The 26,844-nt window shown below is 45.5% G+C and overlaps 1 protein-coding gene across 6 annotated transcripts in view; it reads left to right on the top strand.

Moving 5' to 3' along the window:
* Nucleotides 1-26,844, top strand: part of ARMH1 (armadillo like helical domain containing 1) — a 62,245-nt gene that overhangs the window by 18,206 nt on the left and 17,195 nt on the right. For all 6 annotated transcript variants that reach the window (XM_061412152.1, XM_061412150.1, XM_061412153.1 and 3 more), the window contains exons 4-7: nucleotides 6,286-6,354; nucleotides 7,976-8,142; nucleotides 9,314-9,510; nucleotides 12,188-12,272. In XM_061412152.1, coding sequence (XP_061268136.1) covers nucleotides 6,286-6,354; nucleotides 7,976-8,142; nucleotides 9,314-9,510; nucleotides 12,188-12,272 — 518 coding nt within the window. The remainder of the gene's footprint in view (nucleotides 1-6,285; nucleotides 6,355-7,975; nucleotides 8,143-9,313; nucleotides 9,511-12,187; nucleotides 12,273-26,844) is intronic.

Here is a 26,844-nt window from a genome sequence, read left to right as displayed (position 1 = left end):
TCCTTGTAGTCCAAGGGACTCTCAAGAGTCTTCTCCAACACCACAGTTCAAAAGCATCAATTCTTCTGTGCTCAGCTTTCTTCACAGTCCAACTCTCACATCCATACATGACCACTGGAAAAACCATAGCCTTGACTAGACGGACTTTTGGCAAAGTAATGTCTCTGCTTTTCAATATGCTGTCTAGGTTGGTCATAACTTTCCTTCCAAGCAGTAAGTGTCTTTTAATTTCATAGCTGCGGTCACCATCTGCAGTGATTTTGGAGCCCCCAAAAATAAAGTCAGACACTGTTTCCACTGTTTCCCCATCTATTTGCCATGAAGTGATGGGACCAGATGCCATGATCTTTGTTTTCTGAATGTTGAGCTTTAAGCCAACTTTTTCACTCTCCTCTTTCACTTTCATCAAGAGGCTCTTTAGTTCCTCTTCACTTTCTGCCATAAGGGTGGTATCACCTGCATATCTGAGGTTATTGCTATTTCTCCCGGCAATCTTGATTCCAGCTTGTGCTTCTTCCAGCCACCCCTTAAACTTCGGTGTTCTACGGGACTCTAGGCACAGCCATCTTCTCTGCTCACTCTCAGATTCTCCCTAAGTGATCTAACCACTGTTGGGATGTTGCCATCACTCCAGTTTAAGCACTCTCAGTTGTGTCCCCTGCCCACATTTCTCTGGAATCTGAGTTTCATATCTCAGACAGCTGCCACCTCCACTTGTCTCCCACAGAAGGACTCTCACGTCTCTGGCTTGGGAAGCTAGATGAATGGGGTGTCATTACATGGGAAGAGAATACAAGGAGAGGAGTGAGTTTGGAGTGGATGTGTTTGACTGGGGACACGTTGTGTTTGAGGAGCCTGTGCTCAGGAGCCCCAGCAGCAGATGGGGGCCGAAGACAGATGTAGTCCCCATCATGGTGGTAGTTTGAGTGGTGGGTGGTAGCATTATTCATCTCAAACATTTTCTTTTATTTATTTATTATTTATGTATCTTTGGCTGAGCTGGGTCCTGGTTGCTGTGCACGGGCTTCCTTTTCGTTGCGGTGAGCGGGGGCTACTCTTCGTTGCGGTGCACGGGCTTCTCGTTGCCATAGCTTCTCTAGTTGTGGAGCACAGGCTTTAGGCGCACGGGCTTCAGTAGTTGCCTCACGGGCTCTAGAGCGCAGCTCAGTAGTTGTGGTGCGGGGACTTAGTTGCTCCACGGCATGAATCTTCCCAGATCAGGGACTGAGCCCATGTCCTGTGCTTTGGTCGGTAGATTCTTATCCAGTGTACCACCAGGGAAGTCCTCAGACCTTTTTCTTATGTATCTGTCTCTTTGCCTGAACCCTCTCCCTTAAACCTCCTCTTTATTTGACCAATTCCTCTCTATTATTCAGGTCTCAATCCAGGCATCACTTTCCCAGGAAGCCCTTTTCAGAGTCCCAGACTAGTTTATGTTCCCCTGTTAAATATATTCATGGTGCTTTAAACTGAGATATTGATCTCTCTTCCCGCGCTGGATTGTAAACTCTACAAGGGCAAGAATCACATCTGTTCTACTCATGTCTGCATTTCTAACGCCTAGCACATGCCTGGCACATAAAGGGTGCTTAACACATGTTTGTTGAACAAGGGAATGATTGAACCAGAGAACCTGCAACTAAGCAGAACTAAAGGCTTATGTAACCACAGCTTTCTTTTTTTACAGTTAATCGTTGATAAAAATTATTAATCAGACTCAGACCTAGGACACAGTCCAAAGGGAATCCTCTGAATACATCTTTGGGTTAACTCCAATGTTCTTAGACATTAATGTGCATAAAAGAGGTTTTAAATGCAGATAACAAGTGTACTCCCCCGCACACAACCCCCAAGTTTTGATTTAGTAGATTGAGGGTGAGTCCTTGGAGTCTTGGTCAAAAATACGCTGGGTGACTCTGATGCCAGTGATCCACAAGTGGTGTTTTGAAAAACATCAGCACTACCATCTGACTTTGTCCCCTTAACTCGTGACACTAACCTCACCAAGGCTGTCACTAACCTGACAACATTTTCCATTCAACCAAAGGGTGACGCGAGTAAGGCAGAGTCATACGTGTTCAGAGTCAGATCCTAGCTTTATTTAAAACTGTGATATTGATTGATTGATGAATGTGAACCATTTTTAAAGTCTTAATTGAATTTGTTACAATGCTGTTTCTGTTGTTCATGTTCTGTTTTTTTTTTCGGCCATAAGGCATGTGGGATCTTAGCTCCCCAACCGCAGACTGAACCCTTATCCCCTGCATTGGAAGGTGAAGTCTTAACCACTTGACCGCCAGGGAAGTCCCAAAACTTTAATACTTTATTCATCGTGGATATTTGTATTATTTTTCTTTTTTTTTAATAGTGCAGGAAATAGTATTTAGTCACTGAGTCTTTTGATAGGCCCTTAAATTTCATACTTGAGGGAATTCCCTGGCACTTAGATTAAGATTCTCCACTTTCACTGCCCAGGGTGTGGGTTCAATCCCTGCTCAAGGAACTAAGATCCTGCAAGCCACGTAGCATGGCCCCCCAAAAAAAAACCTACCAGAAGAAAGTGAACCACTCACCTCATACCCGAGCCCTGGCTCTGCTTGACCACTGCCCCTTTTAAAGCTCTCCTCTCCTCTCCCTTCTATCACTGTTTCTCAGTAACCATTACAGGGTCTTTCTTCAGTTCAGTTGCTCAGTCGTGTCCAACTCTTTGCAGTCCCCATGGACTGCAGCACACCAGGCTTCCCTGTCTATCACCAACTCCCGGAGCTTGCTCAAACTCATGTCCATCAAGTTGGTGATGCCATCCTCTGTCATCCCCTTCTCCTCCTGCTTCAATCTTTCCCAGCATCAAGGTCTTTTCCACTGAGTCAGTTCTTTGCATCAGGTAGCCAAAGTATTGGAGCTTCAGCTTCGCATCAGTCCTTCCAATGAATATTCAGGACTGAGTTCCTTTAGGATTGACTGGTTTGATCTCCTTGCAGTCCAAGGGATTCTCAAGAGTCTTCTCCAACACCACGGTTCAAAAACATCAATTCTTTGGCACTCAGCTTTCTTTATAGTCCAACTCTGACATTCATACATGACTACTGGAAAAAACCATAGCTTTGACTAGACAGACCTTTGTCAGCAAAGTAATGTCTCCACTTTTCAATATGCTGTCTAGGTTGGTCATAGCTTTTCTTCCAAGAAGCAAGTGTCTTTTAATTTCAAGGCTGCAGTCACCATCTACAGTGATTTTGGAGCCCCCCAAAATAAAGTCTGTCACTGTTTCCATTGCTTCCCCATCTATTTGCCATGAAGTGATGGGACCAAATGCCATGATCTTAGTTTTCTGAATGTTGTGTTTTAAGTCAACTTTTTCACTCTCCTCTTTCACTTTCATCAAGAAGCTCTTTAGTTCCTCTTTGTTTTCTGCCATAATGGTGGTGTCATCTGCGTATCTGAGGTTATTGATATTTCTCACGGCAATCTTGACTCCAGCTTGTGCTTCATCCAGCCTGGCATTTTGCATGATATATTCTTCATATAAGTTAAATAAACAGGGTGACAATATACAGCCTTGATGTACTCTTCTCCCAATTTGGAACCAGTCTGTTGTTCCATGTCTGGTTCTAACCGTTGCTTCTTGACCTGCATACAGATTTCTCAGGAGGCAGGTCAGGTGGTCTGGTATACCCATTTCTTTAAGAATTTTCCACAGTTTGTTATGATCCACACAGTCAAAGGCTTTGGCGTAGTCAATAAAGCAGAAGTAGATGTTTTTCTGGAACTCTCTTGCTTTTTCGATGATCCAGTGGATGTTGGCAACTTGATCTCTGGTTCCTCTGCCTTTTCTAAATCCAGCTTGAACATCTGGAAGTTCTACCACCCCTTAAATGTTAGTGTTTCCAAGAATTCTCTCTTCAGCCCTCTTCTTTTCTTCCTCAATCATTGCACTGGTTAACTGAGGCATTGTATCATTTTTCTCCATATCCTAAGTATCAATCAGAGCACCAGACATTTAGTCGACACTCAGTCAACGCTTATTGAATGAACAACGTGTTTGTTTGTTTGTTTTGTCACACTACACAGCTCGTGGGGTCTCATTTCCCGACCAGAGACTGAAAAGGCAACCAGGGAACTCCTGAACCACGCTTTTAATATATAGTTGTATATGCAGTTTCTACACCTGAACTTTATAATTTCCTAACTTTTTGTGGCCTTGTCATACAACAGAGAAAACAGACTGGCTGAAGACACATAGCATTTTGAATGTCTCTTCAAAATGCTGTATTTTGAATCAGTGACCCCCACCCCACTGCTCTCCAGCCCTCTAGTTATGGTGGATTTGAAGGAAAACCAATCAATATACCATCATCATGTTTTATAAAATTGACTGCCACCTCCTTCCACCTTAGCTTCAAACCCCTTTTTTAAACTTGAACTTCCAGAACTGATCAGTAAAACTAAGGATGTATATATTATAATGGCAAAAATGATTAGTTACCATATATTGAGTCTTTTTATGCTCTAAGCACTGAACTTTGTGTACCATACGAATATCTCATTTGAGCCTCACACCAAGCCTAATAGGTGATTGGTACTGACCCATTTTATAGATTAGAAGGATGAGCCTTGAAAAGGTTGAATAATTTACTAGTAGGCACAGAGATGGGGAGGGCATGGCAACCCATTCCAGTATTCTTGCCTGGAGAATCCCCATGGACTGAGGAGCCTGGAGGGCTACAGTCCATGGGGTTGCAAAGACTTGGACACGACTGAGCGACTAAGCACAGCACAGCACAGCTACACAGATAGACACTGGCCCCAAATCCAGACATCATCCACTCTACCTCAGGGTCTCCCTGCCACGGTCCCACTTCCAACACCATCTAAGGAGACCGTCTGGCAGGATGGCCTGACAGTAAGAACTCAGACTCTGAGTTAGGCTGCCTAGGTTCAAATACCAGTTCCATCAGTGAACTTGGGGACCTTGGACAGGTCATGATAACCTGTCTGCGGTTATCTCCTCGTGAAGAAACTAGAAATACTGATAGCATCCACTGCAGGGTAACTGAGACCAGGCAGGCAAAGCCGTTCGCACAGGGCCTGGCACACAATGAATGCTTAGCACTTGCTAGCTCCTGCTGATAGCTTGGCAGAAGTGGCAAACTTCTGGAACTAATTGCTGGAAATAATGGACCAGAAATACATATAGTGAGTGGTTATGATAATAAGGCTAGCCTGGGACAGAGGAAAAAGAAGGTGTCAAAAGTTGGTCAGCCCGCACTGAGGAGGCATGGGGCAGGAATGGGGGCATGGGTTTCAGGGAAGCAGGGTGATGAGCTGGTAGCCTGGCCCCAGCTACAATGGCAACAGGCAGGGGAGCCTGGCTCCAGAGCAAACACTGTTTTTGCAGTAAAGAGCCTTTCCTAATGAGCCAATCTGTCTCTACTTCTATTGGCACCCTGGGAACCAGGGTGCAGCAGAGATAATTTGCCTCATGCACCCTCCCTTCCCAACAAAGCACCATTACCTCCAACCCATTACATTAGCCTTTATCAGTCTTGGAAGCTCTCAGTCATCCTCCATGAGCTGCAATAATTTCAGCTAATTTCTTAAGTGTTCTAAGAGCCCGTGATGTGTTATGAGCCTAGTAATTGTTGACTGGTTCCTCTTCTGTTGTGGCTTGATTTCATACCTTGCATCCAAGCTGATGCGTGCTCTGGGTGCTTTATTACATTGAAGCTTTTTGCAAAAGCTCACATTAAAAAATAACATTAAGTACTGAGGTTCTTTTAAATCAGAGTTTAATTTTTCCACCATCTCCTGTTGTTCTTATTAGGAAGACACACAATTCTTCATAAAGATAGTGACTTCCAGTATAAAGCTTTGAGCAAGGCAAAATTGAAAATTAATGATGAAGCTGATTATTTTTTAGAGAAGTCCAAGAATGAGGTACAAAGTAATGAACTGTGCTGAGACCCAAGGGTACAATGGTCATGGCATAGGGAGGATTGTGAAATTGACCCCCAGCATTCTTCCTGCACCTTCTATTCATCAAAGCCTCTTACCCTCTAGAGAGCCCATCAGGGCCAGGGTGGTTGAACTGCCCCAGAAGAGCTTCCTGGAGAACCATGAACACGCCTGCCAGCACCCCTCATCCACCTGTCCCTTCAACCTAGTAGTCCCTCTCAGATAAAGGACGCAGTTCAGCTCTTGGTCATCCTGGGCCATAGGTGGTATCAGGGATCAGACACAGGACGGAAAACCACCCTGAAATTCACTCTTTAACTTGTCGTACAGCTACATGACTGGTTCGCCTTTAGATAAGCTGCTCAGGTCCATTGGCGTCTTCTTATCAGCTGTAAGCAGGTGAGTTCTGTTCTAGAGAGATTCTGGAGTCTCAGTGGCCTACCGGGCTCACGGTGTCCTTGGCATTCCCACCCCATGGGACCTTGACTTTCTTTTATCGGTGGGTATCTAGTAGCCCTGAAAATGGACCCAGAGGTGGTCGCACCTGTGGTCCTGGCCTAGCTGCTTCTCCATCTCATGTGCTCCATTGATACTTTGCTAGTCAGCATCCTGTTGGTTGTGAATTACAGGAAACTAACTCATACTGGACCTGGGCTTCCCTCATGGCTCAGATGGTAAAGAATCTGCCTGCAATGAGGGAGACCTGGGTTCGATCCCTGGGTTGGGAATATCCCCTGGAGGAGGGAAAGGCTACCAGTATTCTGGCCTAGAGAATTCCACGGACTATATAGTCAATGGGGTCACAAACAGCTGGACATGACTGAGCGACTTTCACTTTCAACTCATACTGGACAAGGAAAATGTAAACATTATTAGCCCACCTAACTGAAATGTCCGGAGGATGGAAATCCATATTTCCAGGTTCACTAGATCCAAGGACCCAAAAAATATCAGTAGTTTTTTCTTCATTTCTCAGCTCTGTTCTCCTCTATATTCATAGACCTCCATGTGCTGTGGTCTTCAGACGCTCCAGACTTGCATCCTTCTAGCTCAGTCACATCAAAAATAGAGCATGTAGGACTTCCCTGGTAGCCCAGTGGTTAGAACTCCATACTTCCAATGCAAGGGGGCACAGATTTGATCCCTGGTCAGGGAACTAGGATTTCACATGCTATGAAGTGCAACCCCCCAAAAAAAATTTTTTAAGAGAACATGTGAAAAAAAGAAAGCATGTATTTCCCAAGGGTTCCCAAGAAAATCCTGAGCCTCATTACACCAACTTATATCTGGCCCCAAATCAATTACTACAGTCAGGATGACATACTCTTCGTCATCTGCTCACCCTCCAAAAACCACACGGCTTATGAGTGGTGAAGGGGTGATTCCCCAAGGGACAGTTGAGGTGTTTTTTCAAGAAGAGACACAGATGTTGGAAAGTCAAGCACAGGAAATGGCCATTGTATTTGACTTTCACATTTCCTTCTGGCAGGAAGAATTTCCTAACTAATGTATCACTTTATCCATGAAAATTTCCTGGATAGGAGGACTATATGAAGAAAGGTCCTTGAGATCTCTTAGAAAGGTTCAGTTTGGTTCAGTTGTGTCCAACTCTTTGCGACCCCATGGACTGCAGCATGCCAAGCTTCCCTGTCCATCACCAAATCTCAGAGCTTGCTCAAACTCATGTCCATCGAGTCACTGATGCCATCCAGCCATCTCATCCTCTGTCGTCCCCTTCTCCTCCTACCTTCAATCTTTCCCGGCATCAGGGTCTTTTCCAAAGAGTCAGTTCTTCACATCAGGTGGCCAAAGTATTGGAGTTTCAGCTTCAGCATCAGTCCTTCCAATAAATATTCCGGACTGATTTCCTTTAGGATGGACTGGTTGGATCTCCTTGCAGTCCAAGGGACTCTCAAGAGTCTTCTCCAACACCATAGTTCAAAAGCATCATAACCTTAGAAAGGTTAGTGCCAAGGAATTGACAAGTGTCTTATTTCTACTTTTCTATTTCTCTGGACAGTAATCGATACCTCATAGAGTTTCTTGAGGTTGGAGGGGTCCTAACACTCTTGGAAATACTCGCGTTGAATAAGATCAAGGAGGAGGACAAGAAGGAATCCATCAAGCTACTTCAGGTGATTGCAAACTCCGGCAGGAAGTACAAGGAGCTCATCTGTGAAAGCTACGGTGGGTATCATGTAGGACGAGGGTGTCACTCCCCAGCCCCATCTCCCTGGGGACCCCCAGAACTGCTAGAGGAAAATGCCCCAGGGACCTGGCTGCACAGGAAGCATTCTATAGAGTGGACTCACTTAGCTCCCATCCATATTCACCACCAGAAGACCGAGATTTATGACTTTCCTGATTCATCATTTGCTCATATCTTTTCGTGGTAGTTTTGGAAATACTTCATTTCAAATATATCCTTTTTCATGCATCCATTCAGCAAAGAGTTATTGAGTCATTTGTGAATAATTCTAGAAATAAAATTGAACTAAAATTGTTAAATATGGTGCTAGGTATACACTAAATTGGGCTTCCCTGGTGGCTCAATGATAAGGAATCCACCTGCAATACAGGAAATGCAGGTTCAATCCCAGGGTTGGGAAGATCCTTTGGAGAAGGGCATGGCAATCCATTCATTATTCTTGCCTGGAGAATCCCATGGACAGAGGAGCCTGTGGGCTATAGTCCATAGGGTTGCAAAGAGTCGGACACAACTGAAGCAACTGAGCACGCATGCATACTCTAAGGTGCTGGGAATACAAAGCTAAATAAAATACAGTCCTTATCCTCAGAGAGCTTCCAGGGCAGTTAGGAGAGGAAGTCACCCAGTCACTTCAGGGTGTTCCCCAAGCACTCTGCTTGAGACATGCACGGGAGAGGCCGTCTCCACGCACCCCTCTCTAAGGTGCATCCCTCACTGCCCTTCTCTCATGTCTTTCTGAGCCTTGGTGTATTTATTCATAAAATGGGACTAACACCTCTCTCTCAGTGTAGTTTCCAGGACTAAATATAGTAGAATTTGTTAAAACATCTAGTGCTGACTGCTACCTATGTGTTAGTTATCATACAACCATCAAACAGGCAAGTTTTATTTGTGCATTTTGCAGAGCCATTTTAAATTTGAAAACAGATTTTGACAAGCTAACATGCCTAGGTTGAAACAAAATCCTCCGGATACATAACCATGAGATGAAAAAAACAGTGATGCAGCATGAGAACAGAGCCTCGATGTTGCTTTGAACAGGACTGGTTAAATAGATCTTAATCCTATTATCTCATATTATATAACCTCAAGTGAGGATACTTTTCATAAACCCCTTCCCACCTGGCATCTCCTCTCTCCTTTGCTCAGGTGTACGATCCATAGCAGAATTTTTAGCAAAGTCCAAGTCAGAAGAGACTCAGGAAGAAGTGCAGGTCCTGTTGGATTCTTTGATCCATGGTAATCCCAAGTACCAGAATCAAGTGTACAAAGGTCTGATAGCTCTGCTGCCGTGTGCATCCCCGAAAGCTCAGCAGCTGGCCCTGCAGACACTCAGGACTGCCCAGGTAAGCCCAGACCACACACTCCAGTGATTCTGATTCCAACTCAGTAATCTGACAATTACCTTCCACAGTTGCACTCCACACAGGCATGAGAAACAGCTCAGCCTCCCACTGCCTGTCTGCTGTTCAATCAGCGTTATTTCCAGAAGGCCAGAGCAGGGCAGAGTTCGTGTCTCCCAGCAGACTGATTTGTCCTGTTTACTTAAGGATCAGAAAGATGTTGGCAGACTTAAAAGTGGTTGAGACAAGCAACAAGGATGATGGAAGGACCGTAGAAAAGATTAAAGGAGTCAGTTTGATAGGGAAAGAAGCAGGGTGCCATTGTAGGCTGCATGTAAGTGAAGAAAGGAGCCAGATCTCCAATGCATGGGAACACTGCCTTTCTTCCATTGGCTCCTGCCTTCCTCTGGGTGCCCTGGCATACAGAAAGGTCAGCTTTGGGGCATGGTGATGACCACATGAAGACACCATGCCTAGTGAGGCGGGAACACCATGACTGCAAGAGAGGTTTTGAGATGAACCATCTAAAGCTCTCAGTACAGCTCCAGGAGGGGCTGCAGGCGGATAGACAACTAAAAGATCAAAGAGGGACTTCTCTGGTGGTCCAGTGGTTGGGACTTCACCTTCCAATGCAAGGAGTGGGGGTTTGATCCCTAGTTGGTGAGCTAAGATCCCACATGCCTCATGGCCGAAAAGCAAAACATAAAACAGAAACAATATTATAGAAAATTCAATAAAGACTTTAGGGAGTTCCCTGGTGGCTCAGTGGTTAAGAATCCGCTTGCCAATGCAGGGGCCATAGGTTCAATCCCTCAGCCATGAGGAATCCACATGCCTCGAGGAGAGTAAGCCCATGTACTATAACTACTGAGTCAGCACTCTAGGGCCTGACAGCCACAGCTACTGAAGTCTGTGCCCTCTAAAGCCCAAGCTCTGCAACAAGCCACGATAATGAGAAGCCCAAGTAGCGCAATGAAGAGTAGCCCCAAAATAAAGAAAGTAGCCCACAACTAAAGAAAGCCCCACATCCATGAAGACCCATCGCTCTTAAATGGTCCATATTTTTAAAAAATCTTAAAACAAAAAAGAAAGGCCATCAAGAAGACACCAGTTTTGGACTTTGTGGGTGAGTTGTATCCCACCAAGAGAACAGGAAACATGGATTTGCTTTTGGAGGAGTTAGGTTTTTACCCAATAAACTTGATGAGTCTCAATGGCTCCCAAGGGCCCATGTGAGCAGCAGGCCAAGTTGGTTGCAAAGATATAGATGGGTCACTTATGCAAACAATACTAAATCCTGAGCCCCGCTCCCAGAGAATCTGACAGCTTTCAGGGGGCCTTTAAGTTTCCCCAGGCAATGATGATTCCTAGCTGCACTGAGGAATCACTGCTGGGGACATCTAGTAGAGACGCCCATAGGACAGCAGGAAATTAAAGTCTGAGGCTCCAGAGAGACTCAAATGAAGATGGCCTTTTGTTGGAGTTTCTGAGTGGAGAAGTGGTATCTGAAAGAGTAGAAGTAAGTAAGATCACCCAGGTAGAGTGTACCAAGTAAGAAGAGAAGGAACACCACCAACATTTGAGAGATGAGCTCAGGAAGAAGACCAGTAAAAATCTAATTAGCATTATTATTTCCAGTTCCCATGTTTTCAGTGCCTCCTTCACTGTGCTCAGGGCTTTACTTACACTGCCTCTTTCAGTCTTCACAATGGCTGATGGAGACAAGGACTATTATCCCCTTGACGGGTGATGGAACCAAGCCTTAGAAGGATGTTCAGTGACTTATTCAAGGCCTCACATGGAAGATATTTACTAAGTGACTATTAAATCCAGCTCTACCTCAAGAGCTTATTCTCTCCATATACCATGCTGCCTCTTTGAAAAAGAACCAGAAGCCGTAGAAGGAGAACAGAAAAGCACAGATCTGTGAAAATGAATGGAAAGGAGTTTCAAGAAGCAGGACATGATCGGCTGGCTCAAATACAGTAGAGAGATTGTGTGGGTACAACAGACCTGGGCCCAGCAGGAAAGGTTTTGGTGAATTGGGGGACTATTCAATGGCAGAAAAACAAAAATTATAGCCTCCTGTCAAAGGATACATGGAGGACAGAGACGTGGCTTCTCCTCGGAAGCTTAGGTATAAAGAGGGAGCGAGCAGTAGTGAGAAGAGACAGAGTTGAAGGGCAGTTGCACTGAAGCTGGGTGAGTGTGAGGATGTTTAACGCCGAAGCACAGGAACCCTATGCGCAGGCAGGGGTGGAAGATGCAGATGGGGCGGGGGGCTGCCTGATTGGGTGAGGTCTTGCTGAAGAAGAGACTTAGGATCTTAGATGAGTTCCCTTCTCTCGGGCCTGTGCCCATCCCAGATGGCCAACTGGTGTCTGCACTTCTAGCAATGGCCGGCTAGCCTCCACTGAGTGCCTCCTGAGCCAGGCGGTCCAGTGGCAACCTTGGCAGAGTCTCGGGAGATTTCCGGCTGCCCATCTCCACCCCTCCTCTCCAGAAGAAATGAACCTCTTCAGTGTGGGGGCCAAGGCCCTGTGACTCACTGCTGCTCGCCTGTCCCTGCCAACTCCCCATTCAGCCAGGCCACCTGGCTGTTTGGAAGTCAGCTTTTCACTTCTCTCAGTTGGACTAGATGGAAAGAGTAACCACCTTGTTCCCCTGTCTGTCTTGCCAGTCAATCATCGGGACCACACACCCCAGCATCGTGGACTGCGTGCTGAAGGTGCTCTGCACGATGCACTTGGAAGTCCAGTATGAAGGTAAGGGAGATGGGCGGGTCTGCTCCAGATGGCCGAAGGTGGCCACGAGAACTGGGCAGACTGGCTCTGAGACGTTTTCTCCTATTCACAAAGAGCCTTATTGAGTGTCCGAGACAGCCTCTGCAGACGGAAGGTGCTACCTTGGTACTGATGGGCAAGTTATGCAGAAAATGACAGTCACGTTCTGCACTAGGAATCAGCCACATGCTCTTGCAGTTGTTAAAATCTTCCTGGGTCCAGGGCTGGCTCTGGTTCCCGGACTTATGTGGCACATCCCCTCCAATAGAAATCACCCTGAGGACTGTTCTTCTAAGAAACTAGATTGAATAATGGTAGTATTAATAGGTTTTTATTTATTGGGGTCGCCTATGCGCCAGCCACTTTCCATGCATCATTCCATTTAATTCTCAAAATAACCACAAGAGTATAGATTCTGGCACATATTAGATATTCAAATGTTCAAATGAATGAATGGTGGGGGTTGGCATTTTTATGTTTTTCAAGCTAAAGCACTGAAGCACAGAGAGATGAAGGATGCTGTTACACACGTTTATACAGCTAACCAGATTCAAACCAGAGCTGTCTGACTCCAAAGCCTGTGCTTTTAAAATGTAGCACATGGCAGGTGTTTATAGGATATTATTTTTCTTCCCTGCTCCTACAATGGTTCAGAAAAGGGAGATTCTGTTTTCAACAGGAGAGATCAAAGAGGGATTCTCTGAGAAGGTGGTATTTGAGCTGAGCCTTCGAGATGGGAAGATTAGGGAAGGTAGAAAGAGGAGGAGAGCATTCTGGAAAGGAGCCTGGTGTCAAGGCCTAGACACGGGGAAGTACAAGATGTGTCTAGGGAATGGCAGGGAGGCCATTTGGTGGAGGTTTGGTAGAGGTCTCACTCCAGGAAGACCTAGAAAGGTAGGCCAGGACCAGATTGTGGAGTTCCTAGAATGCCAGATGGCATTGCGAGCCAGCACTGCAGGGAGACTGGAGGCTGGAGGCCAGCTGGAAGGCCTTTGTTCAGACAGCAAAATGGACTGTGCTGATCTAGCTGGGGAGAGAGGCCCCAGCAAGAGAGAGGAGGGACATGACTGGGGACCACCTAGGTGGCCCAGCCAAGGAGGCCAGGACAGGGAGGCCTGCCAGATAGGAAGGGCCACCTGTGTCCAGGAGGACAGGCTGAACCCTCAGGTCCAGGAAGCCTGGGGGTGGGCAGAAAGAGTATACAGGCACTGGAGTTAAGGTATGCACCTGAGATCCTGGGGTTCACTTCCAGCCTAGATTATTTTTTCAGAAGCAGTGTTGAAATTGAATGTCTGTCTTATCTTGCCTTCAGCAGCACTGTCTACTTTGTATTTGTTTGACCCCTGCAGGGATACATGGAAGCCTATGTTGATTAGCAGTGCCATGTTGGAATTGGTTCCAGCTGGAGCAGAGTCTCCTAGCTGGGGAGGAGTCACCGGTGAGGGAGTGAAGTGGTAGAGGCACCTAGGTCAAGATCAGGCCCAGTAGAGGGTTGTAGCCGGCATTGGAGCAAGGGGGTGAGCTGGCGGTAGAATCATGTCAGGAGACTTAATCATACAACCTGGAGAAGACTAGATTGTGTGGCTCTGTGACCTCCTTCCCCTCGCCCCACCTCCATGTGGCAAAGTGACCACTCCCACTCATCCATCACTTCCCAGCTTAAGCTTTCTTCACTGAGGCCTTTCCAGACCTGTCTTCAATCCTATCCAAATGTCAGCCTGCATCCTTTTCCCACCTTGCACCCCTCTCCCCTCCAGCACCTCCCTCCCCTGGAGCAGTTATCTCCAGAATATACCACCCTTTACATAGACAGTGAACAGTTTTCTTGTAGCTCGTGTCGCTTGCTCCTAATACCCTCAGCACAGTCCCCAGCGTAGGTTAGGTCCTGGGTACATGTCTGCTGAGTGGATGAGAGAAGGAGTCCTCCCATGCACACTGTATTAGTGAGCAGCTTCAGGCCTGGGATGGGGTCTGATTCATCTTTTTCCAGCTCAGGGCCTGACAAAAAAAGGGTGGTACACACTATAAGTTTGTTGAATAAGTGTATGGAAAATATGGCTGAGCTTCAGTTTTTCCAATAAAGCCCTCCAGAGCTGAACTGGCCTACCTTCTTCCCATACTGGACCCCATCTTGAGTCCCTCTGTTTTTATTAGGTAACAACCTATTCTGTCAGAGGCCGCAGGGGCCTGAAGCTTTGGACTGCCTTCTTGGTTTGATGTCTGCTGGTGTGATAACAGCAAAACTGTGCACCTAAAAATAATTTCAGATAAGCCAGACTCATAACAGAGTACAAGAAACGTCTGTTGAATGAAAGAATTACTCTTCCTTTTTTTACCAGGCGCTTTCAAAATAGTCTTTGTGTCCCTGGGAATTCAGAGCTTGCATGTGCGTTGATTGTCCACTAGGGGGAACTCTTTCACAAGATGGGTGGAGCGGAAGTTAAAGGCAAGAATACAGTTCTCTGGAGAAGGAAATGGCAACCCACTCCAGTATTCTTGCCTGGAGAATCCCCACGGACAGAGGAGCCTGGCGGGCTACAGTCCATGGGGTCGCAAAGAGTCCGACACGACTTAAGCGACTTAGCAGGCAGGCATACATTTCTCAGTTTCCACAGCAACTCCGCCAAGGGCGGGGGCGGGAAGGTCTGACGGGCCTTAGGTGGGGCCCTAACAGCAGTGACTGGATAGGACGACCAGAGATTAATTTCTCTGAGTTTGAGGACACCAAATTGCATGGCCAAGGTGGAGCACTCCCCGCCACCAACCCACGCCCCCAGAATGACGGCAACATCAGGGGACACAGACGATATGGCTGAAGGGACTAACCTTTGTAAGGGTAGGGTTGGTTTCTTCTTTAAAAAAAAAACAAGTATTGACTGAACATTTGTGGTGTGCCAAGTACTATACCAAGCCCTGGGGTTTTGTTTGCCTTTGTTTGTATTGGAGGAGAAAAAGGAATAGTTTGGAAGGAGGAAGGTATGGAGGCTGTGCTCTCTGCCCTGTGTGCTGTGTGGTGGTCGGTGGAGGTAGGGGGAGGACATCCTTCCCTGAGGAGGCTCCAGGGGAAGTGAGCTCTCAGCGAGAGTCCCATTGAGAACAGAAGGTGAAGAGGCTCAGAGGGCCTGGTGACCCTTGTCCTTTGCCATGGGTGTCTGCGATGGAGAGGCCAGGAGATGACTTCACCTCCTTTTACACTGAGAACCCCACCTTCCCACCTCCAAGCCTGCCAACCTGCCTGGCAGGCCACCCACCTTCTCTCTTCTCTTTCCCTTTACGGCTGACTGTCCCTGCTCCCATCACAGGCACCCCCTTCTTCTGCTTGTTCTCTGAAGCACATTCCCTCAGTCTTCTCTTCTGAAGCTGCCCCCTCCCTTTTTCTCTGGCAGTTCATCTCCATTCACATGTAGACATGCTCTGTAGATGGCAATTATTCCTCAATAAAGCTGGTAAATTTTTTAAATATTTTTTAAAATAGGCTGCATATCACCCATCTTCAAAATGAGTCCCTCCTTGCTAACCTATGGATTAAACAATATGTAAAAGACATAACCCCCCCCCAAATAAGATTAATTTATCCTGTTTAGGAATGCACAGTTCCAAGTTCTTTGACTTCAAGTTCCCCTCCAGCTCCATTTTTCCATTTGCTTCCTACATGATCTCACAGTTGCTTTTGACCCAGTTGGTCAAAAAACAACTCACTCTCTTCTCTCAGCTTCTGTGATACAATATTGATTTTTCCTCCTGCAGTCTGGAGGAGGAAGTCTCCTCCTCCAAGTCTCCTTTGCTGGTTTTTACTATTTCTCTTACTAGACTGTTGGGTCAGCCTATGTCCCACCTCTATAGCAACACCTTCTCCCTGTGTGATTTTGCTTGTTGTTGTTCAATCTCTCAGTCATGTCCGACTCTTTGCGACCCCATGGACTGCAGCATGCCAGGCTTCCCTGTCCTTCACTATCTCCCAGAAATTGCTCAAACTCATATTCATTGAGTCAATGATGCCATCCAACCATCTCATCCTCTGTTGCCCCCTTCTCCTCCTGCCCTCAGTCTTTCCCAGCATCAAGTTCTTTTCCAGTGAGTCAGGTCTTCACATCACATGGCCAAAATACTGGAGTTTCAGCTTCAGTATCAGTCCTGCCAATGAATATTCAGGGTTGATTTCCTTTAGGATTGACTGGTTTGATCTCCTTGCTGTCCAAGGGACTCTCAAGAGTCTTCTCTAGCACAACAGTTTGAAAGCATCAATTCTTTGGTTGCTCAGCCTTCTTTATGGTCCAACTCTCACACCCATATGTGACTACTGGAAAAACCTAGCTTTGACTAGATGGACCTTTGTCAGCAAAGTGATTTTTGTCTAGTCCCATGGCTTTACACACCACATGTATGTGTTATGTATTCAGCTACCAAGTCTGTACCTCTGGCCTTGATCTCTCCCCTGAAATCTCCATGAATGTCTAATAACATCTGAAATGTATAGCCAAAACAGAACTCTTGATTTTTGTTGTAGGAGAACAAGAGAATGATCATATCCTAGGTCTCTGGAGAATCCCTGGGACAGGCCACCAAGTGAGAGTCAGGAAAAAATTCAAGAGTGAGTCAAAGTAAAGTGAAAGCAGGATTTGATTTCCATAGGCAGAATACAGTCACACTCAGAAAGTTTGAGCCTCCCTTGGGTGCAGGAGGGGTTAGTTTTTATGGGCTGGGTCATTTCATAGGCTATTAAGTGGGAGGATTATTTATTTGAGGGAAGGAGTAAGGATTTCTAGCGATTGGGCCACCACCCATTTTTTGACCTTTTAGGGTCAGCCTTGGAGCTATCATGGGGCCTGTGGGTGTATTATTTAGCATATGCTAATGTATTACAAAGGACAGAAATGGCATGGACCTAACAGAAGCATAAGATATTAAGAAGAGGTGGCAAGAATACACAGAAGAACTGTACAAAAAAGATCTTCATGACCAAGATAATCACGATGGTGTGATCACTGACCTAGAGCCAGACATCCTGGAATGTGAAGTCAAGTGGGCCTTAGGAAGCATCACTATGAACAAAGCTAGTGGAGGTGATGGAATTCCAGTTGAGCTATTTCAAATCCTGAAAGATGATGCTGTGAAAGTGCTGCACTCAATATGCCAGCAAATTTGGAAAACTCAGCAGTGGCCACAGGACGGGAAAAGGTCATTCCAATCCCAAAGAAAGGCAATGCCAAAGAATGCTCAAACTACCGCACAATTGCACTCATCTCACGTGCTAGCAAAGTAATGCTCAAAATTCTCCAAGCCAGGCTTCAGCAATATGTGAATCGTGAACTTCCAGATGTTCAAGTTGGTTTTAGAAAAGGCAGAGGAACCAGAGATCAAATTGCCAACATCTGCTGGATCATGGAAAAAGCAAGAGAGTTCCAGAAAAACATCTATTTCAAAATCTGCTTTATTGACTATGCCAAAGCCTTTGACTGTGTGGATCACAAGAAACTGTGGAAAATTCTGAAAGAGATGGGAATACCAGACCACCTGACCTGCCTCTTGAGAAACCTATATGCAGGTCAGGAAGCACAGTTAGAACTGGACATGGAACAACAGACTGGTTCCAAATAGGAAAAGGAGTACATCAAGGCTGTATATTGTCACCCTGCTTATTTAACTTATATGGAGAGTACATCATGAGAAACGCTGGGCTGGAAGAAGCACAAGCTGGAATCAAGATTGCCAGGAGAAATCTCAATAACCTCAGATATGCAGATTACACCACTCTGATGGCAGAAAGTGAAGAGGAACTAAAATGCCTCTTGATGAAAGCTAAAGTGGAGAGTGAAAAAGTTGGCTTAAAGCTCAACACTCAGAAAACGAAGATCATGGCATCTAGTCCCATCACTTCATGGGAAATTGCCGGGGACCAGCCCCAGCTGATCCAGGGTATTCAAAGGAGAGACGGCGTAGGCGAAGATCAGGAAACAACTGCTTAATTAAACGTTAATTAAGGATATAAAGAGTACTAGAATGAGGATAACTCAGTGAGGAAATTCATTGGAGAAAAGAGGCTGAAATAAGGATAGCTCAGTGAGGAAATTCAGTGTAGAAAAGAGGCTGAATAATTCAGCCAGAAGGTAAGAGAAAGAACGACATGGTGAGACCAAGTTTCGGCGAACAAGGCCCGCACTTTATTTTCCAAAGTAGTTTTTATACCCCAAGCTATGCATAGAGGATAATGGGGGAAGGGGTAGAGTCAGGCAGCAAGCCAGGCCCTCTGCCCGCAAACCCATCATATGCAAAAGCTTAGGTGATCTGCATCATCCTCTGGCCCGGAGGCCTGTCAACATTCCAAGACCTTTTCTTCAGAAAACTTATCTCTCTCTAAAGGTGATTGGTCAGGAGCCACCCTCCAAAAGCATTAGACAAAGTTGCATTCCCATAGCGCAAAGGTGTGGTGGGCTATAACAAGAAAAAGAATCAACTCAAGGGTCCCAGGTTACAAACATTAAAGCCACTACTTACACCAATTATATCAATCAATACACTGCCAGGGACACAGCAGGCAAGGGACACGGAAACTCAGCAGCAAACATTGGCCCAACAAGTGAAAATCCCTTCACCAATACAATTTCCAATCAATCTTCCAACTACTCAAAAGAATCTGTGTTTAGACAGTTTAGAACATCTCCTGCCTCTCACAGTTGGGAGGCTCTGAACAATCACATGCGGCCGGAAAAACCTATTCAGGCAGGCTAGAGGACTTCCAAAGGAGCTTGCAGGTTAAACACTGTCACACCCAGGAATTATCAACCGGAACTGCAAGCCAACTCTTTTTTCAGGGAGAGGCAGTGGGGGACAGCCCCCCGTAAAGTCAGAGGTGCAGGCGAAAGCCCAAAGCAGAAAGTAGGCAGACCCTGGTCCCGGGGGTATATGCTCGAGAATTTCCAGGGGGACTCCTGAAGCTCGATCCCGCCCCCGCGCATGCTGAGCCTCCCTCCCCATGACCCCTGCCATGGGCGGAGTTCCTCACACTGGCCACCGGCAGTGATAGAATTCCGGTCGAGCTACTCCAGATCCTGAAAGACGATGCTGTGGAAAGTGCTGCACTCAAAATGCAATATGCCGGCTCCCGGCAGGAAATAGATGGGGAAACAGTGTAAACAGTGTCATACTTTATTTTTGGGGCTCCAAAATCACTGCAGATGGTGACTGCAGCCATGAAATTAAAAGACTCTTACTCCTCGGAAGGAAAGTTATGGCCAACCTAGATAGCATGTTGAAAAGCAGAGAGACATTACTTTGCCAACAAAGGTCCGTCTAGTCAAGCCTATGGTTTTTCCAGTGGTCATGTATGGATGTGAGAGTTGGACTGTGAAGAAAGCTGAGCACCAAAGAATTGATGCTTTCGAACTGTGGTGTTGGAGAAGACTCTTGAGAGTCCCTTGGACTGCAAGGAGATCCAACCAGTCCATTCTAAAGGAGATCAGTCCTAGGTGTTCTTTGGAAGGAATGATGCTAAAGCTGAAACTCCAATACTTTAGCCACCTCATGCGAAGAGCTGACTCATTGGAAAAGACTCTGGTGCTGGGAGGGAATGGGGGCAGGAGGAGAAGGGGATGACAGAGGATGAGATGGCTGGATGGCATCACCGACTGGATGGATGTGAGTTTGAGTGAACTCTGGGAGTTGGTGATGGACAGGAAGGCCTGGCATGCTGCAGTTCATGGGATCGCAGAGTCGGATACAACCGAGGGACTGAACTGAACTGAATGTATTACAATGAGTGTATAATGAAGCTCAAAGTCTACTGGAAGTTGAATCTTTCACCATCTTGGGCCTAGTAGGGTGTAACCAGTTTTTGTCCTATCCTGTTTTTCTCAACACCCATGTCATTCTTTAAAAGTTGTGCCCTGCCCCCTTCCCTCCTGTCTTATTTTCTTCCCCAAACTTGTTCTTTCTCCTATTTTCAGTAAAAGCTACCACCACCAACCCAATTGCTCAAGAAAAAGTATAGGACTGATACCAGATGACCGACTTTCTCTCACCTCCCACCCATTCCATCCTTGTCAAGTCCTCAAGGCTCTGCCTCCACTTACCTTCTCTGTTCCCACTGTGATCACCTAGGCTAACCCACCATCCTGTTGATAGCTTATGGTGAATGGTGTCAGATTTGTGATCACCAAAGAAGAAAATTTCGCTTTGGGACCAGGGACCAGGATTGATCACTCAAGAGGTTTTGTGTAGTAGAGTTTTATTAAAGTGAGAAAGGGACAGACAAAGCTTCTGATGTAGACATCAGAAGGGGATGGAGAGTGCCCCAATCCCTAGTCTTAGCAACAAAATTATATACTTTTTAATTGGTTATTACCATAAAGCAAAAGACTGTCTCAAGGTTGTAAAGACCTTACTAGACCCACTCCCATAATATATATTTTAAGATAACAGGATTAGTCAGAAAGTTTTCCAGAAGGAGAAACGTGTCCTCAAGCAGGATACATTATTATTATATACTCCTTACTAAGGAATGTAGGAAAAAATATTTGTCCTCTCCTCTTCCTTGAGAATTCCAGACCCCTATCTCCTCCTTGAGAGCCCCAGACCCCTTTCTCCTCCTCGGGGACCCTGGACTTCTTCTCAACCTGCCTAGGAATTGACTCTCTCATTCCCCCCTTTTCTTTTAGGAGAATTATGTTGCCAAGGGAAAGGAGCGTCATTTCGTTCCATAACTACTTCCTTCCATCCCTAAATTGTTAAGGCAACATATTCTTCTAACCCTCATATTAAGAGTCTCTGATCCAGGATCCCCAAGTAATAGTTGGAGGTGGCCGTGGCACTCATAGGAGCCTGGATAACCATTTGTAACTTAAAAGCTTTCAGACAGTTAGAAACAAACCCTGTTTTACAGTTACAGATATAAGGCAAAACGGTCATTAAGCCAAGTTAAAACTTAATCAAAATTAAAAGTCACATTATGTCCATAGTTAAGGTACAATATGTTAAACCAGTCCCTCTTAGGATTGTTATATGTCATCAGATCAAGAAGAGGCATCACATATGATTGTTGTTGGTGAAGGTATTCGCAGAGTTGAAGAAGTCCTTCCCTTGAAGTGGAGAAACCCACCACAGGAAGCCTTCCACTGATGAAGAGGCGAGTGGTCTGCAGACCCAGCAGTTAGACCGATTGTGGAATGCAGCATAGGAGTAAGCCCAGGACAGGAAGTCATTGTCTTGAGGATCAAACGGCAGACCCAGGATTTTTGCTGTCAGCAGAAGCAGGCTGACATAGATTATCAGGCCCATTTGAAAAGTACAAAGCCAGAGCATAGCAAGTAAAGACATAAAATGACATCACTTAGTTCTGGTCAGGGTGCCACCTCTTAACTTGAGTGTGATGTACCCACGAATCGATTCCTGGCACTTTGACTGCTGTGGGAAAAGAAAGAATAACCTGGCAAGGGCCTTCCCAGAGGGGCTCAAGGGATTGGCCCCCAAATCTCAATGTTTTTATCAGGGCCTCAGTTCCTGGCTCAAAGAGAGGCTGGCTTGACTCAGAGGCTGGGTCAGGAGTCACCTCCCAGAGTTCCGTTAATGCCTGTTGAAATGCTGAGAGCTGAGTTACATAATTAGCTAATTCCAAGGCTTCAGGGTCTATAACAATGTCTGTGTGTAAGAAGACCCTTACATTCAAATACATTCAAAGGGGGACAGTTCCTCCTTTGGGGGAGCAGTTCAAGCCCTCATTAAAGCTATGGGTAGAGCTTTAAACCAATTGTCCTGCATCTCTTGAGTTAATTTGCGCAGATGTCTCTTAATAATGTCATTAGCTTTTTCAACCTTTCCTGAGGATTGGGGTCTCCAGAAACAGTGTAAGTAATATTCTATTCCTAGAGCTTTTGACACCCCCTGAGTTACAGCAGCTTTAAAGGCTGAGCCACTGTCACTCTGAAGGCTCTGTGGCAGGCCAAACCTGGAAATAATTTCATGGATTAAAATTCTTATAACCTCCTTAGCCTGTTCACTATGACAGGAAAAAGCCTCGATCCATCCAGTAAGCAAAAACCCACCCAAACCTGTAAGCAAGAATACCCATTAGCTTTTGGCGTTTGAGTAAAACCAATTTCCCAGTCCTCTCCAGGATATTTTCCACTTCGTTGTAACCCAGATTTTGCTAGCCTTTCAGTGTTTGAGTTATTTTTCTGACAAACCTCACATCTTTTGATAATGTTCTTTAAAGTTTTCATTACACTTCTTCTACCTTCAAACAAACGAGAAGCCATCTGGTAAGTACTCTCAATACCTAAATGAAAACTCTGGTATAAACCCTTAAGAATTTTCCATTGAGCATTTTCAGGAATTATTAATCATCCATCCTCGGACTGTAACCATCCTTTATTGGTAATCTTTGCTCCTCTTTTCTCATATCTTTTTAATTCTTCCTTAGTATATTGTGGTTTTTCCTGTTCCACAGGACCTGTTCAGATCAAAGGCGTCTGCAGTGAAGGGGTTTCACAAAGCACCACCTTCCTGGCTTGACAGTCAGCCAGCTGATTACCTTAGGCTACTTTACTCCCATCCCTGCTGTGCCCTTTGCAATGGATAACAGCTACTTCTTTAGAACAATACATACAGTTAAAAGTCTCTCAATCTCTCTGAAATGCTTAACAGATTCTCCTGTTGCCATTTTAAACTGTCTTTCTTTCCATATTGCAGCATGAGCCCGTAAAGTCAAATAAGCATACTTAGAATCAGTGTAGATATTTACTTGCTGCCCTTTGCTTAACCCTAGAGCTCAGGTCAGAGCTACAAGCTCCACTAGCTGAGCACTCATTTCCTGGGTGAGAGATTTTGCTTCTAAAACCTGTTCAGCCATCACCACGGCATAACCTGCTTTACACTTCCCATGCCGAACAAAAGAACTGCCATCTGTAAATATTTCCATGTCAGAATTGTCTAATGGGGTACCCATTAGATCTTCCTGAGCTGCATAGTTTAAAGTTAGAAACTGGGAACAATCATGATCAGGTGTTTCATTTTCTTTCTCAGGAAGGAAAGTGGCAGGATTTAAATTTCCACAAACTTTGAGCTTAGTTATTGGTGCTTCTAACAACAATGACTGATATTTAAGAAGCCTACTATCTGTCATCCAAGTATTAATCTTAAAGATTCCACTCACATCATGAGAAGTCAGTACAGTAAGATTTCACCCATTGATTATTTTGAGAGCTTCGAGTGTTTAATAAAGCAGTTGCCACGATTATACTTAGAGTGGCCACCCAGGTGACACTACATCTAATTCTCTGCTCAGATACGCTATAGGTTGCTGGTGAGGCCCTTGGGGTTGTTTGGAACTCTAAATTGGCGGTCTGAATCTCAGTTTGGGCTTTTACTGAGACCAAGACAACCCTTCCTGGGTGTGTTCCCTGACTTTCAGTTTGCTCAGTTTGGAGCCCCGGGTGTGGGGGCAAAGTAGGAGGACTAGAGGGAGCTGGAGGTTTCATATCCAAATCTATACCCTTAGGACATAAGTCCGCCATGTCTCGCAGAGAGAAAAAGGGCAACATATATGCTACCTCTATCCATTTCCCTTGTTTTCTACAGAACAAGTCTAATTGTAAAACAGTATTATAATTAAGAGACCCTCCAACCGGCCACCATTCACCATCCTCCAATGGATACCATGGCCATTCAGTATCACAGAAGATCAGGCATGTCTTTTTTAAACTCTGGGGATCAAACTTGTCCCAGTTTTTCAAGATACAGTTCAAAGGAGTGAGGCTGGAATTGTTAGCTCCCATCGGTAAGAGAGAAAAAAAACAACCAGTGCATCTTTCTACTGGAGGTATCCCTCCTTGCTCTAGATGGGGCTATAGACAGACTTTACACCGAAGCTTTCCTTCCCTGGTCAGACTTAGTCTGTCTCTTACCAGTGCAGGCACCACACTTGTCCCTCCTGGCTCTACCACCGAGACGGGGTGGAGATGCGCCAGGGGTAGACCTGATGGCATCCTTGACTGACGTCCAGTTCCTCACCGCTAAAACCTTGCTTACCTCTGTTGCCACCTGGGGTGCAATCAAAGTAACCTTCCAGAATGCCTCCCAAGCTAAGGCTGCTCGGGGAAACATTCATCTCCTGAGTGCCTGTGCATGACCCTGAGTATATTCCTGACCACAATAAAACCGGTACAAACATAAAACCAATATGTTCCTTCCAAGCATCACCACACCAGTACAAGTGATAGCAAAAGAGATGGTGAAGGGCTGGCCAGTGAGTAAAAAGTTATTTTTGTCCTTGAGTTATTAGGGTCAGTCCTTCCAGTTCATTCCCACAGATTCCACAGAAATAATATCTAAGGAGTTGGGACAAAAGCCACTGAAGAGCCTCCTCCGGTCCACTAAGAGCTAGTGCTACCAAAGGAAGAAGCCCATTGCACTTTCAATCTGACCAGATCCTGCAATTCCCAACCCGTGTCCTCAAAAACCTTATGGTCACCAGCAGTGCTTCTATCTACATAGATCAGAGGCACAGCCATAACAAAGACTCACTTTTAGGTCTCTGGCCCCTGAGGCAGGCAGCCAAGAGAGAGACCTCTAGCCTGAGAGACATTCCTGGAGCTAGAGCTTGGCCTCACTCCCAAATGTACTCTTGTAATTTTTGGCTCCTAGCAAGGCTGGCGCTTCCATACACGGGGTCTAGGTAAAAGTACATAGTAACAGCATGGGTCACAAGTCCCTTGAAAGTCCTAATCCGACAGATTAGGTTAGCAGTTCTAGTTCCCCAAGCAATTACGAAATGGTCAAAGAGACCAGGAAAAGGTGACCAAGAAAGGAAAGTTCAGTCCACACGCTTCACTCATTTCTGGTCGCTCCCCTCACAGGGACCTTGGGTGCCTCTTGACATTGGCAGGTCAGATTAATCCCCCGACAGGGTTCTCCTTTCTGGGGCTGCCTTCAGTCATTATGAGGCACCGCAAAACTGCAGAGCAGGGCTCATCACTTGCTTCAAGCAGGGCATGCATTCATTCACACAGGCACACTGTAGAGTTAGTAAAGTAAAGCAGGAAACGTGTATACTGAGAAAGCAGAGAGTCTAGAGCTCTGAGTGTTCTTACCTTGTTCTGAAGATCCCAGATGAGTGCCCAAGATGATGATTTACAGTAAATGGTGTCAGATTTGTGATCTCCAAAGAAGAAGATTTCACTTTGGGACCAGGGACCAGGCTTAATCACTCAAGAGCTTTTGTGTAGCAGAGTTTTATTAAAGTGAGAAAGGGACAGACAAAGCTTCTGACACAGACATCATAAGGGGAAAGAGAGTGCCCCAATCCCTAGTCTTAGCAACAAAATTATATACTTTTTAATTGGTAATAACAATAAAGCAAAAGACTGTCTCAAGGTTGTAAAGACCTTACTAGACCCACTCCCATAATATACATTTTAAGATAACAGGATTAGTCAGAAGGTTTTCCGGAAGGAGAAACATGTCCTCAAGCAGGATTCATTATTGTTATATAATCCTTACTAAGGAATATAGGAAAAAACATTTGTCCTTTCCTCCTCCTTGAGAATTCCAGAGCCCTATCTCCTCCTTGAGAGCCCCAGACCCTTTTCTCCTCCTCGAGGACCCTGGACTTCTCAACCTGCCTAGGAATTTGCTCTGTCAATTCAGTTCAGTTCAGTTGCTCAGTTGTGTCCAACTCTCTGCAACCCCATGGACTGCAGCATGCCAGGCCTCCCTGTCCATCACCAACTCCTGGAGTTTACTCAAACTCTTGTCCATTGAGTCGGTGATGCCATCCAACCATCTCATCCTCTGTTGTCCCCTTCTCCCACCTTCAATCTTTCCAAGCATCAGGGTCTTTTCCAATGAGTCAGATCTTGCCATCAGATGGCCAAAGTATTGGAGTTTCAGCTATAGATCAGTCATTCCAATGAATATTCAGAACTGATTTCGTTTAGGATGGACTGTTTGGATCTCCTTGCAGTCCAAGGGAGTCTTCTCCAACACCACAGTTCAAAAGCATCAATTCTTTGGCACTCAGCTTTCTTTGTAGTCCAACTCTCACATCCAGACATGACTACTGGAAAAACCATAGCTTTGACTAGACGGACCTTTGTTGGCAAAGTAATGTCTCTGCTTTTTAATATGCTGTCTAGGTTGGTCATAACTTTTCTTCCAAGGAGCAAGCATCTTTTAACTTCATGGCTGCAGTCACCATCTGCAGTGATTTTGGAGCCTCCCAAAATAAAGTCTCTCACTGTTTCCATTGTTTCCCCACTATTTGCCAGGAAGCAATGGGACCAGATGCCATGATCTTAGTTTTCTAAATGTTGACTTTTAAGCCAACTTTTTTACTCTCATCTTTCACTTTCATCAGAAGGCTCTTTAGTTCTTCTTCATTTTCTGCATAATGGTGGTGTCATCTGCATATCTGAGGTTATTGCTATTTCTCCCGGCAATCTTGATTCCAGCTTGTGCTTCATCCAGCCCAGCATTTCTCCTGATGTACTCTCCATATAAGTTAAATAAGCAGGGTGACAATATACAGCCTTGACATACTCCTTTCCCAACTTGGAACCAGTCT

Source organism: Bos javanicus, chromosome 3 (genome assembly GCF_032452875.1).
Source record: "Bos javanicus breed banteng chromosome 3, ARS-OSU_banteng_1.0, whole genome shotgun sequence".
In the NCBI taxonomy this organism is placed as follows: domain Eukaryota; kingdom Metazoa; phylum Chordata; class Mammalia; order Artiodactyla; family Bovidae; genus Bos; species Bos javanicus.
The sequence above is the reverse complement of the archived record's forward strand: the minus strand, read 5'-3'. Positions and strand labels throughout refer to the sequence as shown.